General features: G+C 37.7%; 3 protein-coding genes across 3 annotated transcripts; 1 reads left to right on the top strand and 2 right to left on the bottom strand.

Moving 5' to 3' along the window:
• Window positions 1-381: 381 nt before the first annotated feature.
• LOC106776348 (protein phosphatase 2C 29-like) lies at window positions 382-5917 on the top strand. Its single transcript, XM_014663776.2, has 4 exons — window positions 382-2460; window positions 3033-3146; window positions 3743-4007; window positions 5288-5917. The coding sequence occupies exons 1-4, from the start codon at window positions 673-675 to the stop codon at window positions 5410-5412; spliced, it is 2292 nt and encodes a 763-aa protein (XP_014519262.1). The 5' UTR covers window positions 382-672; the 3' UTR covers window positions 5413-5917.
• Window positions 5918-7270: 1353 nt separating this feature from the next.
• LOC106776392 (protein ABCI7, chloroplastic) lies at window positions 7271-9389 on the bottom strand. Its single transcript, XM_014663839.2, has 3 exons — window positions 8516-9389; window positions 8156-8415; window positions 7271-7825 (listed from the first exon to the last, which is right to left on the bottom strand). The coding sequence occupies exons 1-3, from the start codon at window positions 9335-9337 to the stop codon at window positions 7516-7518; spliced, it is 1392 nt and encodes a 463-aa protein (XP_014519325.1). The 5' UTR covers window positions 9338-9389; the 3' UTR covers window positions 7271-7515.
• Window positions 9390-10438: 1049 nt separating this feature from the next.
• On the bottom strand, window positions 10439-13615 carry LOC106777713 (aluminum-activated malate transporter 12). The gene is made up of 6 exons (XM_014665426.2): window positions 13111-13615; window positions 12832-12972; window positions 12350-12622; window positions 11540-11661; window positions 11298-11441; window positions 10439-11194 (listed from the first exon to the last, which is right to left on the bottom strand). The coding sequence occupies exons 1-6, from the start codon at window positions 13418-13420 to the stop codon at window positions 10580-10582; spliced, it is 1605 nt and encodes a 534-aa protein (XP_014520912.1). The 5' UTR covers window positions 13421-13615; the 3' UTR covers window positions 10439-10579.
• Window positions 13616-15158: the final 1543 nt, after the last annotated feature.

The following is a 15158-nucleotide window of genomic DNA, read 5'->3' on the forward strand; positions in this document are numbered from 1 at the left end:
TACAATATTGCACACTTTATTCTGCTCTGACACTTGTAAAAAATGTCAAAGGACAGATACTTGTTTTAAAATAAAGTTTCATACCGTCTTCTTAAACCGCGTACGTCCGCTGAATAAAACAGAAAATAATTTTATCATAAAAAAATAATTAAGAAAATAAAAATAAGATTTAAAATATTGTAAAAAGGAGTTACTTAAAAGTGAATGGTGAGATGAAAAATAATTAAAGTGTAATTAAAGTGTGATTAATGTTTGAATTAAGTTTAATGAAAGTATGATTAATAACAGAAATAGCAATAAATAAGGTATAAAAGAATTGATGAAGGGTGAGCTGTGGAAGAGGCGTTTGAAAGAAATAGAAAAGAAAAATGGAAGAAAAAGAGTAATTGAAGAGATGCCAGCTCATATAACCGTCAAACTCGGACAGTGCCAACAAAGGGCACAGAAGACAACAAAAATTTTGATTTGAAAAAAAGAAAACGGAAAAATGATAGAATATTATTTAAGTTAAGTGAGTGAGTTTGTATTGTATGGTGGTTCTGAGTATAGTTGTTGTTGTTGTTGTATTATGTGTGTTGGTTTTTGAATATATTTAATAGTGTTGTGGAGAGAAGGTGAATTAGTAGAGTGAGTTGAAGTTGGGTGGGGTTTGGTTGGGGGAACTCAAATGTGATGGGAAGCAATGGACTCTGCAATCTCTTTTCATGCTTCAAGGCATCTTCCAATCATGGCCATGGTGGTCATGGTGGCCATGGTGGCCATGGCCATAACCATAACCAGAGCCAGTTGGTTTTTGCGGAGACAGAGCCATTGGACGAAACCCTAGGCCACTCTTTCTGCTACGTCAGATCCTCCGCGCGCTTTCTCTCTCCCTCTCATTCCGATCGCATCCTCTCACCCTCCAACTCTCTCCGCTTCTCCCCTTCTCATCGCTCCGATTTTCCCGAAACGGCATTCAAGGCCATTTCCGGAGCCTCGGTCAGCGCCAACAGCTCCGTGCCCAAAACCGTGCTCCAGTCCCAGGATGACGACACCAACGTCAATGGCTTCAGAGGAACGGCTTCCTTCAGCGCTCTCCCTCTGCAGCCCGCTCCCAGAGGAGGAGAAACTGCTCCCTCTGAGAGAGAGCGGAGGGCGTTCTTTCTCTCGGGGCCAATTGAGAGCGGCGCGCTCTCGGGACCCCTCGACGACGCCGTTTCTAGCTCTGGGGGAGTGCCCTTCTCTGCTCCGCTCGGTGGTGGAGTGTATGTGAAGAAGAAGCGGAAGAAGAGCATTGCCGGGTTGAGAAAGGCCTTCCAGCGGAGTCTCTCCGAGAAGAAGCGGCCTTGGGTGGTGCCTGTGGGGCGGAAGGGGAAGACGGAAGCGACGAGTGAGACGGAGAACGAGAGCAATGTGCAGTGGGCGCTGGGAAAAGCGGGGGAGGATCGTGTGCATGTCGTTGTATCGGAAGAACAGGGTTGGTTGTTCGTAGGGATATACGACGGTTTCAATGGCCCTGATGCGCCAGAGTTTCTCATGGGTAATCTTTACCGTGCCCTTCACAAGGAGCTCCAGGGTTTGTTTTGGGAACTTGAAGAACCGCAGTCGCAGGTGCAGGGAACTAACCCTGCACCTGAGCTGGAGGATAATGAAGCTGAACCCCGGAATGAGGTGGAGGTGGAGGTGGAGGAAGACTCCAGTTCTCTCCGAGGATCGGTTAAGAGAGTGACGTTTCAAGCGGAGGGGACTGAGAGTAGGAGGAGAAGGCTGTGGGAGTTTTTGGCTGAGGAGGATGATGCGGAGAACGGGCTCGATCTTTCCGGGTCTGATAGGTTTGCGTTTTCGGTTGATGATGCGCTCAGTGCTAGCAAGGAGGGCTCGGGAGGTAGTAGACGGTGGTTAATTTTGTCTAAGTTGAAGCATGGGTTGTCGAGGCATAAAGAGGGTCACGGGAGGAGGTTGTTGCCGTGGAGCTTGGGCGTGGGGGAGGAGAAGGAGAAGGTTGAAGTGGAAAATCCAACGACGGCAGAGGAGGAGGAGGAGGAGGAGAAGGGTCACGGTGGGAGGAAGCGAAAAGAGGGGCCAGTGGATCATGAGTTGGTTTTGGGAGCGTTGTCTAGGGCGCTTGAGATGACTGAGCTTGCATATTTGGATATGACGGATAAGCTAATTGATACCAATCCGGAGCTTGCTCTGATGGGGTCGTGTCTGTTGGCTGTGTTGATGAGGGATGAGGATGTTTATGTTATGAACGTGGGGGATAGCCGCGCCATTGTGGCACATTATGAGTGTGAGGAGGTTCACGCTACTAGTAAGGAAACGGGAAATGGTGGAGGCATTGGGTCAAGCGGGGAGTGCATAGTGGAGGAGTCTTCGGCTCCAGACGAAGGTGGTGTCGTGTTAGGGAATGAGGGTCCTGCTAGGGAACGGAGGTTGGTTGCATTGCAGCTGTCCACTGATCACAGCACCAGCATTGAAGAGGCAAGTTTCTAATTGGGCCGCACTCCCTGTTTTCATTCGGACTGTCACATTGCAATACTTCTTGTCTTGTTTTTGTCTGTACTTATTCATCCTTCGTCTGATGATATATTTTCTACATTCTAACACATGGGTTCAAGATTTCATGGTTAATTATAAGGCTTCAGTATCCTTCAATTGTTCTGTATTTCCTTTGGTAGCTTTCTGGAATATCATACTGTATTCATATATTGCTAATGATGCTGCATTTTCCCTTTAGGTTTTATTACTGCTCTCTTCGTGTGATGTGTGTGCTTGTCTTAGCATATCCCAAAGACCAGGGATGAGATTTTCTCTTGAAGATTTGATCCAAATTCGGCATTTTTTTTTTAATGTGGCATTTGTTTTTCACTTTGTAGCTTTCATTTACGAGTCATGTGAGTGTTATATTGAATTTAGATTTTTTTCATTGTGCTTATTTGCGGTGTCCTTAATTATAGAAGTTCTGCCACTGTTAGTTTTATTTCCTTTTCATCCAATCATGTTCTGATCAATTCGTATTGCGTGTCTGAAAGTTGAAGCTCAATATTTTGCAGGAAGTTGTTAGAATTAAGAATGAGCATCCTGATGATAGCCATTGTATTGTGAATGATAGAGTGAAAGGCCGTCTTAAGGTTACTAGAGCTTTTGGTGCTGGATTTTTGAAACAGGTATGGTGCCTTCAAATATTTAAAATACTTTCTTGTACTAATATTTCATTCTTGTTTACTTTTGACTGTCAGATACGAGAAGATTATTGACTCTGATATCCACTATTATGTAATAGGAGCGTTGATTGTCATTCTTGGGCACTGTATAATCTATTTACAATGTATCTGGTCTCTATAAAAAATTTCTTTGGATAGAACAGGCTAGGACTTAATGTCAACAAGAAAAGCTTACATGAAGTTTAAATTATTTTGGATAACCTGCAGAAAATTGTTTTTAATTTTAGACTTGGAGAACTAGTGCATAGTTTTTATGTGTATTCAGCTTTTGTGATGGTGTTTAGATGTGTGGTTGGGTCATCCTAGCTTTAAGACTTGGTTTTAGAGTAAGCCTATCTTCCTACTCTTGCTATGGAGAGACATTACATTTCATGCTACCTGACTTTTTTTAGTGCCTTCGGCACTACTGCACATGCCCATTCTCATTCACACAAAATGGAATCTTGCTTGTTTATCATCCTCTTGTTCAAGGAAGCAATTCTTAGTCTTAAATATTGTAAGAAAATTATGCTGACTTGATATTTTCCGTGTTTCTGCAGCCAAAGTGGAATGATGTGGTGCTAGAAATGTTTCGTAATGAATATATTGGCACTGCTCCATATATATCCTGCTTCCCTTCATTACGTCACCATAGATTATGCCCTAGAGATCAGTTCTTGATCCTCTCATCTGATGGTTTGTATCAATACCTAAGCAATCAAGAAGTGGTTTCTCAGGTCGAGAGCTTTATGGAAAAGTTTCCGGATGGAGATCCTGCCCAGCATTTAATAGAGGAGCTGCTCCTACGTGCTGCCAAGAAGGCTGGTAAAAAGATCTTCTTCTCACATGAATCTTTCTTAGATCTTTGCATATGCTCATGTGAACATGTTAAATTTGTCTTACGACAGAAATGGAGGAAATGACAATTAATTTATAAATTTGAATTGATACTCTATTTATATATTTAGTAAAAGCATGTCTTCTCCCAATGTTTGTTCGAAAATAGTCGAACATTAAAACTTCTTGGTTAAAGTGTAGCTTTGGTCCCCTTTTAATTTGTACTATGTCATTTTGGCTGTTTCCCTTTTTTCTCCCGTGATTTTAGTCAAGATTTGCAATTTCGGTTTATTTCTCAATTGTGCACACGTGGTTATTTTTTCTTTTATTTTGGTCTAATTGAATCTTAGATCTAAAATAATTAACGTTTTCAAAAGTGAAAATTGGATCAAAATTGTGATTTTTTAAAAAATTGCTGGGACTAAAATTGCTGAAGAAGATCGTAAGGACCAAAATTACATATCAAGAATTAATAGTGAACTAAAATAGTAATTTAGTCAAACTTTTTTATTGGTTGACTTGGGGACCTATGCATATACTATATTTATGGCCAGAACCAGTCATTACGTATGTGATGTGACTCTTCCTTTTGACATCGAGGATATGTTTATTTTAACTGGATTTTGGCTGAAGAACAAAGTAATGGATATTTTAAGTTGTTTACACAAAAGTTGCAGTGTATATATTTTGGAAACTTGAATGAAATGTATCCCCCTTATATCTCGAGCAGTGATTTAATATATGGTTCTCTTTTGTCTTTAACTGCTGTTTCGCGTCGTATTTTTGAGACATTTTTCTTTTTGAAAAACTTGTTTCAATAATGTGTTGTCTTAGTAGTATTGTGTTATTCATTGGGTGCTGCTATAATAGTATGTTTAATATCTTGACTTTCTGGGGCACTGCTGTACGTGTTTGTGAGCACTGAGCACCTATTATACAATATTTTATTCTTTAGAAGTTATCTGACTTTACATATCCACATTTTTTTATATCTATATTATCCGTCTTATGGACGGATCTTAGAGGGTTTGCTTTTCTATGTGCATAGAATTGGTTGGTTCTAGCAGAGAAAAGGTTTGATGCCAGTGGTCAGTTTGTATTTTACAACCCGAACCTATGGTGGTGGTTAAGTTAGCTAACACAAGGAAATATGATAGAACAAGAAAATTATTAATGCAATATTGGAATTAAGTTTTTGCTCAAATGATTGGGCTTGTCAACTACTGCTTATAGATTTAGAGTGGTGATTTTAAACTCAATGGTTGCAGGAATGGATTTCCATGAGTTGCTGGATATACCTCAAGGAGATCGGAGGAAGTATCATGATGATGTGACTGTAATGGTGATATCACTTGAAGGAAGAATCTGGAAGTCATCAGGGAAGTATCCATGAGAACTTGCTCAACTCAAAGTCGACCCATTTTCGATGTTCATTCTGGTCTTGCAACATAAGTTGTGAATAGGAGAACCGTACATGTCATTGGCAAGAAGCCGCCGGTATAGCTCTATTCAGAATTGGGAGATGCAAAACGATGAGCTTAGGAATGGGCATTGTGAACCAATTTTGGGAAGTCTGTTTAGGAGAAAGAACCATGTAAAGCCTTTTTAAACTGTTCTCTTTTTTGTTCCGTCATCGTAGTCAATTTCTTTTCCCATCTATTATCCAGGTTTATAGAAATGAAAAATGATAGAAATTTTTAGTAGCGGAGGCCCTTTCCATTCTTTCTTTTTTGCTCCTTTTCTTTCTCTGGTTCGAGCCAAGAGATGTGGGTGTATATTGGTGGGGATACAAATGTACTGACTGAGCTTAGAGCAGTCACTAGTCAGAGAAGAAAATATGTAATTGAAGTTGGATTCCAACCATTGCAGATTAACATGATTCTGAATTACAGCCTCAATCTAATCATTGCATTTAAGTTTTTGAAAGAAATATTCCCTGCCGAAAACTAATATCTTGTTTGGTTTTGAGGAAAGCAATAAAGAGGATAGGATTAATGAAGAAAGAAATAAAATTAAACTTCTAATTTATGAAAAAATAAAATGAAGGAATTTTAAAAAGTTGTATAATTTGATTGACTTGATAGAAATTAAAGAGAGATACAAAGAGAAAAAGAAATAAAACAGTGAGTTTCAATCAGTAACGCCAGAAGTTTATTTTAATCTTTAGTATACTCATCTTTTTAGGTTAAAGAATTTGAATTTTTCAGGAACGTGTTACAGTACCAAAGCAACGGATTCAAAGGATGCAGGTAACCTAACCTTAATAAATAAATGAAAGTTTAAATGTATTACTAATAATCAACGAATTTGAATTTCAATTTTATTAACAAAAAGGTTTTCGTGTCAAAAAGTTTAAATTTTATTTGTAGTATTTAAAATACTCATATTTAAGTCAAGAAAAAACAAAGGTACCTAGAAGCTATATAAAAACGTTTTATAACAAACCAAGGGCAGGAATAACCAATAAAATACATGAACATTTTATTACTAATGGATAACTAATCCATCTCATATTGGGTGTGTATGCTTTACCTGCAATATTTGCCAGACCCTCATTTTTTGGCAAGCCATATATGACATGTTTTGACCCAGTAATATGCCTTCATTTATGGGAATCGCATACATATGCTTGCAACTGTTAATTCTTAAAAGAAGTATTATATAACCGTCATCATCATCGATGTGCAAATAACTACAAACTTAACTTGTTAGATTTCGTTATCGCTATGAACTCCATGTAAGTTTTGGATTACCAAATTTAAGTTAGAACCAAATTGGCTTTACAGAACTGATTATTTCGATTTTGTTGTTTGAAGCAGGAAAATTGTGTTTGAAACAGAGTAAATCAAATAAGGCAGCTGAAAGCACCAAAACTAGTCAAATCAGAGGCCAACACAACATATTCTATTTGCATCTTAGGATTTCAGTAAAGGAGAAACGTCAGCAACATATTCTATTAACATTCTTCTTTTGACATACCTATTGAGTGAATCTTACATGAATTCTATTAAATTCATTGGATTTTTAACCCACAAAAACAAAATGTGCTGAAACAAATAAAAAGTCTCAGAAGAATATATGACCAACATTCCATGTGACTTGATGGAAAAACCCTGGCCATGGATTGCTAGCTGAATGCACTAAGAGCAATACAGTATTGGATGGATGAATCAGATTCAACATCCAAATTCTGAACAAGCTGGTTGGCAAGATTTCATGATTTCACCGATAATCTCATGGTTCTCAATAAATTTCAGGGAATTAGAGATGTTTACTTTTAGTAAATACCATAAGGATTGTAAATTCCTACAAACAAATACATTTTGCACTAAAAAAACACATCCACAGATCAGTCATACACAGCGAAGCATCAAAAGCTACATACAGTGCAATATTACTCACTTCAATGTTGTCGAACAAATGAATTCTGATGAAAAGAATTTCATTTTTATTTCAAAATGTCATTCTACATTTAGCAAACGCCTAATATAGATGATCAATTAGAGGATGGATCCAACAAATTTTTAATATGACTTCGTACTCTGTCTCTAACGGAAGAACAAGGAAACTTATCTATCACCTCTCCTCCAAAGGCAAAAATTAGAACTCTTCTAGCAGTGTTTGGGTCGATGCCACGTGCCTGGAAATAGAGGAGCTGACTTTCTTCCAGATCACTTATTGCAGCTCCATGGGAACACTTGACATCATCCGCCACAATTTGGAGATTTGGTTTAACATTCACAGTCGCACGAGGTTCAAGCAGAAGACTTCTTGTTAACTGACCTGCATCAGTCTGCTGAGCATACCTGCACCACAATAGTACATTGCTCGTATAGAGAATGGCTTATACATATTGAAATTGAAGACACGTGCCTCTGCTTTATTTAGCTCGATCAATGAATGAAGGAGATCTGTTTGTTTCCTTTTCAACATTTTTTAGTTTTAGAAAACATTTTGTGAAACAATTTCACACTATTTACTAATCACTTTCTCATCTAAAACTTTGAAAACCAAAAACTGGGAAATACTTTCTCATTTCTCTTTCCATTGTAGAAATCAACCAGAACCTTAGTCTCTAATTAGATTGTACGGAATGCATTTCATTCACATATTGCAGCACAAGTGCATATACATACCTGTTAACCTTAATGTTTCCGTCAAAAACTGCCTGTCCCTGTGAATGAGCAACAATGCACTTGTGAAGTTGTCGAGAATAGCCCCGTGGATGGTCCAATACAAGAGTACTATGAAGGTCCTGCGTTTGTTCACCAACAGACAAGTGCAGAGAGGATAACTCGGTGACAGTATCAGGACCCAATTGCTGAATACGAAGATTGTGCCTCCCCAGTTTTCCTCCCGCGCTTACCTCTGTGAGTTCATAAGCACTAAACGAATCCTGCAAGGAAACAATTGACACAGAAGTTACAATCTCAAAACCCGATCTAGCAAAGTCCATGAATATAAAGGCAACGGCTTGAAGAATCGAAGGTTGTGACCTGGCGAACGGAGGTCCATTTGGTGTGAGCGGCACGGAAAGACTGTGTCTGGATGTAAGAATGAGAAAGCTTGGCATCTTCTCCGATGACCGCCTCAAAAGCAGCGTTACTCCAATAACGGTCGTTGTCGTTCCCCTGCTCGGCGGAGAAGTCTTCAGTTATATGGGCACGTGCGCCTTTCTCGAGCACGACGAGGACCCTGGGATTGGAAAGGTACATGGTGTCGGAAGGGTGGATGGTGGGGGGCTGTGGCGGAGTGTACTGGAAGTGGATGGGGTCTTCTAGGTGGCAGTTCTCCGGGACGTAGACGAGGGTTAAATCGGGAGCGGCGATTCCGTTGATGGACCAGAAGAGATCGGCGCCGGGGAAGGTGTGAGGGAGGTATTGGGAGACCGTGTGGAGGAGAGAGGAGGAGGAGAGGGCGGAGAGGGGACCGACGTAGACGGCGGGAGGGAGGTGGGAAGTGAGGATTTTGACGGGAGAGGGATGGGAGAGGGGGAGGATGCGGGATTGACGGATGAAGGAGAGGTCGGTGAAGCGGAAGGGCTCGTCCCGGCGGGAAGGCCATGGAGTAGAGAGGAGGGATTGGGAGGAAGCGTTTCGGAGGTTGTGGAGAGGAAGAGGGGTGGAGGATGTGGAAGGGATGCTCTCTTCAAGGGTTTCCGCCAGTTCCAGAACGTAGGGGTCTGAGGTGAAGGCCCTGTTCAGGGCTTTGGGTCTCACCAATTTCTTCTGAGAAACCCAAGAACAAGAAGAAGAAGATGATGATGAAAAAGGGATCAAAGAACTCCATGCCGCCGGAGAGAATCCTACACCATTCATCGTTTCTTCCTCTTACTATCCTCTGCTCAAGCTTTCAACATTCATATTAACTATAAAGTATTATATATATATATATATATTTTAACCCATGAATCAACGAGTGTATTTTCAAAGTACCTCATTTCACCAAACTTTATTTTAACCCATTTGATCAACTTTCTCAACGATAGATAATTGACAGAAGATAAATGGAGTTTAGTATTTTAATATTTGTTAAATACTTTTAATTTAGCATGAAATGAACTCTTTAATGAATTTGAATTTCAGAAGTGTTAGATGTTCATGTAAAATAAAAAGGAAGATTTCAACCTTAAAGGAAGAAAACAAAAGGTGAAAAATATGCAAAAAGTAAACCAATCTATGTAATCAAATAAAAATTAGTTTGTTATTTGGGTGATTCATTTATGATATAACTTGAATTTAGTTTTAAAATACAATTGAGGAGTATTTTATCTATAGGATAAAAAAATGTCTTTAATTTCTTTTATTCTAGAAAACTCAAGATAAATAGATGAATAAAAACTAGAATTAAATACGAGAAACCTATGATACACTTAAAAATTAAATTAAGTAATTAGGATTTTTTTTTCAATCTTGTTTTCTTTCATCTTAGTCATATCTTTTTAAATAAGTAAATATCCATATTAAAATCAGATAATATCTAAATATTTAGTAACTAAATTATTAAAATTGAATATACATATTATGCACATACAGAGTTTCAATAAACAGTGTATTTCTACTGAAATCATTATATTAAACTACGTGTATCATTGCTGAACAAGACATAGTCTGTTCTAGAAAATTACTTTTAATAATAAACAATATTTATATATTTTCAAAAAGAAAAATAATAAGATGTATTTATGAGATAAAAAAAACTAAGTAATGTGTAGTTGATGAGTCACAACATGTAAAAAATGAAAACTAAAAATGTTGGTTGTATGAATTGGATGCTTAGATTGAAAAGAGAAATGCATAAAAACAAAAATGAAGTGAACTGATGAGAACGTACGTAACATTGTTAGAATGATTAAAAAGTTTTCTGTAATCACCAAAATCATGCAAGCATTTTTATAACCTGAAATATATCATCGTGCTGATAAATATTCCTACATATGTATAAGAAATCTAAAACATACTGAAATATATTATTATTTATATTAATATTCATGATCATCATTCATGAAATGACAGATTATGTGAATAATTAATGCATTATGAAAGGTTTGTCTCTCTGAGTTAGTCCACTCCATGAGATGGTAAATGGTTCTGAAACACGTCAATTCGAGGCTCGTCACAAGTGACAACAAATTCATCACCAGGTATGAACTCTTTGAAGCATGCGAGTCTCCCCAGTTCTTCAACTTCCTCTATAACAAGATCCAGTTTTGCAACTGTTTCCACAAGCAAAGATGCAAAGGCAGCAAAAGGAAGAGCCTCAGAGAACTCAAGGCTAGTGATTGCAATTTTACTCAGTTGGGGCCTCAGAGACTTTCGTTCTGATTCCTTTGTCTGTTCAGTGGTAACCCTTTTGTTTTTCCACTCCAGCAATGCTGAAGAATCGGTTTTAACACTTGAAAGAGAGGTCTTTCCATGCCCAACTTGTTCAGCAGCTATTTTGAACATGTTGCTTGCTTGGTTGTGCCTGTGTTTCGGGCCCAAGAAGAGCCGAGGTTGAGATTTTATGGCAGTGTTCAGGTCCTGCAGGGCTTCGTGCAGATGATCGGAGAGTATTTCTGGAGAGCAATGCCGGCGATTCCTTATGCTGTTGGAAAGTTCTATCAGTACTTTCGATACCTCTGCTGCAAGCCGAATGCAAGGGTCCTTGAACATGGCTCTCACAGATCGTGGTGTCTAAAACAAGTGATATCAGTTTACGAAAATAACTTTCAATTATCTTTTTCAATTAACGGCATTTACAAATATCAAATTTTGATTAAACTTTATTAGGGGATACCTGAATTTCTGTTCTCAAACAGCCGTGAAGGGCCACAACAGTATAACCAAATTGACGCAGAACAGCTCCAACTTTCACATATTGCTGCCATGGAAATCTGTGACAGTACCTAGAGTGCCTTGGCTCCCAACTTGCATGCAATGCCTGCACAATTCAAAATAGAACTGACTGATTCACTGCATTCAAAGATAATGAATGTATTTGAATGAACTAATTAATACATGACTCTCTCACTGCCTTACCAGTGTTTCATCAATGGATTTTGAATCCAAAACAGCCTTATAACCTTTGTATATTGGATCCTCAGACAATTTTATATCTCCAGATCCTTCTAGCTCTCCATAAAAGTATTCATTAACACAAGCTGCAACATTTTAATTACCTTCAATGTCTTAATTTCACAAGAAATGGTAAAGAAAATAAGTATCACTGTCTTTTACTACTTTTGCACCCGAATAAACTTTCCCTTTTAGTTTCTATATACTTCGAAGTAATTTATTTTAATCTATGCAATTTTAGATGATAAAAACTAAAACTGATATGTATATCTATGGACTAAAAATTATTAAAATGATATAAATAATTCTTCAGAGTAGAAATCTAAAGGAAAAGTTTATAAAACTACAAATAGTTAAGCCAGAAGTTAATATTACTATAGGTAAAAGACACAGGGAGATTAAAATTAACATGACTGCAAATACACAAAATGTACATCATGCGCATACACTTTTACAGAAGAAATTACTGCATAATCTGAAATTTACATGATTTCAAGAATCTCTGTGTTAACTGTTTTTTCACACATTCAAACACACTTACTCACAACACACATGCAAACATACATCAGCCATACACATAATTTATATAAATAAAGTAATAATCTTAAATTATGAAAGAGAAGATGTGTGTATTCAAAACTAGTGCAGATACTGCAAAAATTGTGAAATTCAGAAACTGGATATGTGTCCAACAAATATATATAACATGGGATGAGATTACTTTTCTAAAGTGGAAATGCCTTCTATAGATTTGAATATTAGAAGTTTGTGTACCTTCTATAGATTTCGCAAGGCCTTCTAGCTTGTAAACAGTGGAATTATGGAGGTCTTCTCCTGACCAATTTGGAAATACCAGTAGACTCATGAGAAGGCAAACAGCACAGCCTATGGCAATGGTGTATACACGCTCATGTGCAATCTTCAACACATTATCAACCCGGTAGCTTGACACAGCAATAAGGTTGAAAGTCAAGAGAAATATAACTATACCATAGTCATAATTCTTCTTGATATAGGGAATAAACCTGATATAAGTAGCTAGAGCTCCTGCAATAAGAGTATTAATTTTTAGTCATCATCACAGGCTCACTTTATGCTAATGATCATTTTGCTCTCTCCATTGAGAAAAACCAAGAATGAAGTGAATTAATCAGAATGTTAACACTGGTAGAATCATTAAAAGACAGCCCCTTTTGATCAGGAGCATCAATTTCAAGTCTTGATTTCTCATAAAGTTGTAAAGCAAATCTATCCACCTATAACAAAAACTGCAGCTCCGATGATGATAGCTTGAGAGACTCTGCCAGATGCATCTGCAACATACCCAACAATAAATGCCAATAATCCTGCTAACAGTGTTCCCAATCCTCTGTTGAGTCCTTTGCACAAAGTTGCCCCTGGAACCAGATAAAGATGTTAAGGTCATCCAAAACATTTCATGCAGCAAGGGCCTTTTATTGTACATAAGAAAGTATCAAGTAATGAAAGTAGTTAATTTTGATCACAAAAATTTGTCATTTAAGAGAATTACTTGCCTGCTGTGAATTCCAACACAACCACCACAGTCATGACAGCCCAAATAGCACTCTGTCCAATGCTCTTGTAAAATGGCTCCAACAAGTACAACAGAGAAACCAGAGTGAGGGACAAACCAACTTTGAATGCATGGATCAACCTTCTTGGATCTTCACGTCCCACCCTCCATGTAGTTTGCCAAGCCTTAGTAGGAATTCTCCTCACCCTCTCACCAAAAACATGCACACGTTTCTTCCAGTTACCATTCATTATGCAACTATCATTCTCAACCATGGCCATTTCCTGGCCAGCATAAACTTTGGGAACCATTATCAAGGTACAAGTTATAACGTGAGACGACACTATAGTAGAGACCGTGACAACGTAGAAATGCAACAAGTTAATAGGCTTCTCAGGAGATGTTTCATATTTCAGTAGCCATAACACAGGAAATAGTTTTATAAAACGGAAAAGGAACCGATATTTTTGTCATTTTGTGGGTTAATGGGGAGTCTAGATGCATGAAAGAGAACCCCAATTTTGTCCATGAAGCAAGTGTGAAACTTTATAAGGAGGGTGAAAGGTGGAAGCTGGCAATGTCATTTCTACCTTCACGTGTATTCCATTAAAGCGGCAGTGCTTTAAACTGAGTATCTCTCTCAAGTCTTAAAAAGTTGAAAAAGAGAAGGGAACTTCAATTACACAGGTACTATTTTTTGTGGTGACTAGTTCCCTGTTACCTTGATGATTATGTTGTCAGTGTATTTTTTATGGAGGTCAGTATTATGAGGGAACATGTAAGCCATTAAAATTCGGCAAAGAATGCTTCAAATTTTCTCCACCACATCATGTAAATTATATGTAGAAATACTTGAATTTGATGCTGAATATGGTGAAGGTGACAAGTTGCACCGACCAAGTTACGTACATAAAAGTACAATGCGAACTTAAGTGCTTTGCAAATCCCAGTTTAAACTGTCTGGTTCTGGTTGACCTAACTCTTAACTCATTGAGGATGTTACAGAGTCACATTTCATTTGCAAAGCAAGGTGCTGGTAGTGCATGTAATTCTTCATTGAATCATTTAAAATCACATAGTTAGATGCTGTTAATTTTTTTCTTTCTCGTAAATTTGAAACCAGAACTCACGTATAGATTGATCAAGACTATAAGCACGTTAAAGATCTTGAATTACCTAATAATTGATAGTTTCATTTCATTGGCATTAAAGAGTGCTGCTGCCAGCTGCAATATGGCACTGTGCAAATGATAGAGTGATCGTAGCATTCAAAGGTGTTGTTGACTACTTGGGCTTCACGGGAATACAACCAATAATAGCCATAATATGGTATGAACATATTTGATATTTAAGGTAGCTTTTTTGAATCTAAATGTAGTCCTCAAACAGCTGGGGTTACTTGATCTTGTTTCTTTTTCTTTTGTTTTGTTATATTAGTAAGCGGTTCTCTCGTGCATTTCCAACTTCTCCATGACTCCATCCGTTTGAAGCTTGAGATTTCAACATCTGCCTCCACAAACCAATTGACATCTGTACTCTTCAATTTTCTCCAACATGTTAGGAGAGGGATAGGTCCGATTCTTTCAATTTGGTGTGGAAAAAAAATTATCCAAAATGAGATCATCCTTGCGCACTACTTGCATAACTCAACAAAACAAAAATAATTTAAGCCTCACTTAATCCCATCTAATTAATGCTGTCAGACCTGAGATCAAAGATGTACACTATCAAAATAAAGAGGTCAAAGTAAAATTACGTTCTACTGTTTTTATGTCATCTTCAAATGGGTTTGCATCTTAGAGAAAAAGTACAAAGATGAATAGGTTAACCATGCCTTATCGTATTAGAACCTGCATAAATACAGTTGACTTAATCATCCTATAATCAAACACTTCTCGATTCATTTATTTTTTAAAAATGGCCTTTAAAACTCTCAAACGTTTAAGTAAAACATCAAATTCTATCAAGTTTATTTTACTGAAGTACTATTTTGTTTTAGTCTTATTAATCACAAATATGCCATTTTATTTAATTTTGCACAAATTTTAA

The sequence above is a fragment of the Vigna radiata genome, chromosome 11, assembly GCF_000741045.1.
Source record: "Vigna radiata var. radiata cultivar VC1973A chromosome 11, Vradiata_ver6, whole genome shotgun sequence".
NCBI classification, from domain to species: domain Eukaryota; kingdom Viridiplantae; phylum Streptophyta; class Magnoliopsida; order Fabales; family Fabaceae; genus Vigna; species Vigna radiata.

Bases quoted from the DNA above. Each gene is read 5' to 3' on its own strand.
- LOC106777713 (XM_014665426.2), bottom strand. From the start codon at position 13,420: ATGGTTCCCAAAGTTTATGCTGGCCAGGAAATGGCCATGGTTGAGAAT. The intron at 11,662-12,349 runs GTACACAAACTT...AAAATGTTGCAG, and splicing joins CCTTGCGAAATCTATAGAAG to CTTGTGTTAATGAATACTTT. The intron at 11,195-11,297 runs GTATCCCCTAAT...CACTTGTTTTAG, and splicing joins GTTTGAGAACAGAAATTCAG to ACACCACGATCTGTGAGAGC.
- LOC106776348 (XM_014663776.2), top strand. From the start codon at position 673: ATGGGAAGCAATGGACTCTGCAATCTCTTTTCATGCTTCAAGGCATCT. The intron at 2,461-3,032 runs GCAAGTTTCTAA...AATATTTTGCAG, and splicing joins ACAGCACCAGCATTGAAGAG to GAAGTTGTTAGAATTAAGAA. The intron at 3,147-3,742 runs GTATGGTGCCTT...GTGTTTCTGCAG, and splicing joins GTGCTGGATTTTTGAAACAG to CCAAAGTGGAATGATGTGGT.
- LOC106776392 (XM_014663839.2), bottom strand. From the start codon at position 9,337: ATGAATGGTGTAGGATTCTCTCCGGCGGCATGGAGTTCTTTGATCCCT. The intron at 8,416-8,515 runs GTCACAACCTTC...GTTTCCTTGCAG, and splicing joins AATGGACCTCCGTTCGCCAG to GATTCGTTTAGTGCTTATGA. The intron at 7,826-8,155 runs GTATGTATATGC...ATTGTGGTGCAG, and splicing joins GGAAACATTAAGGTTAACAG to GTATGCTCAGCAGACTGATG.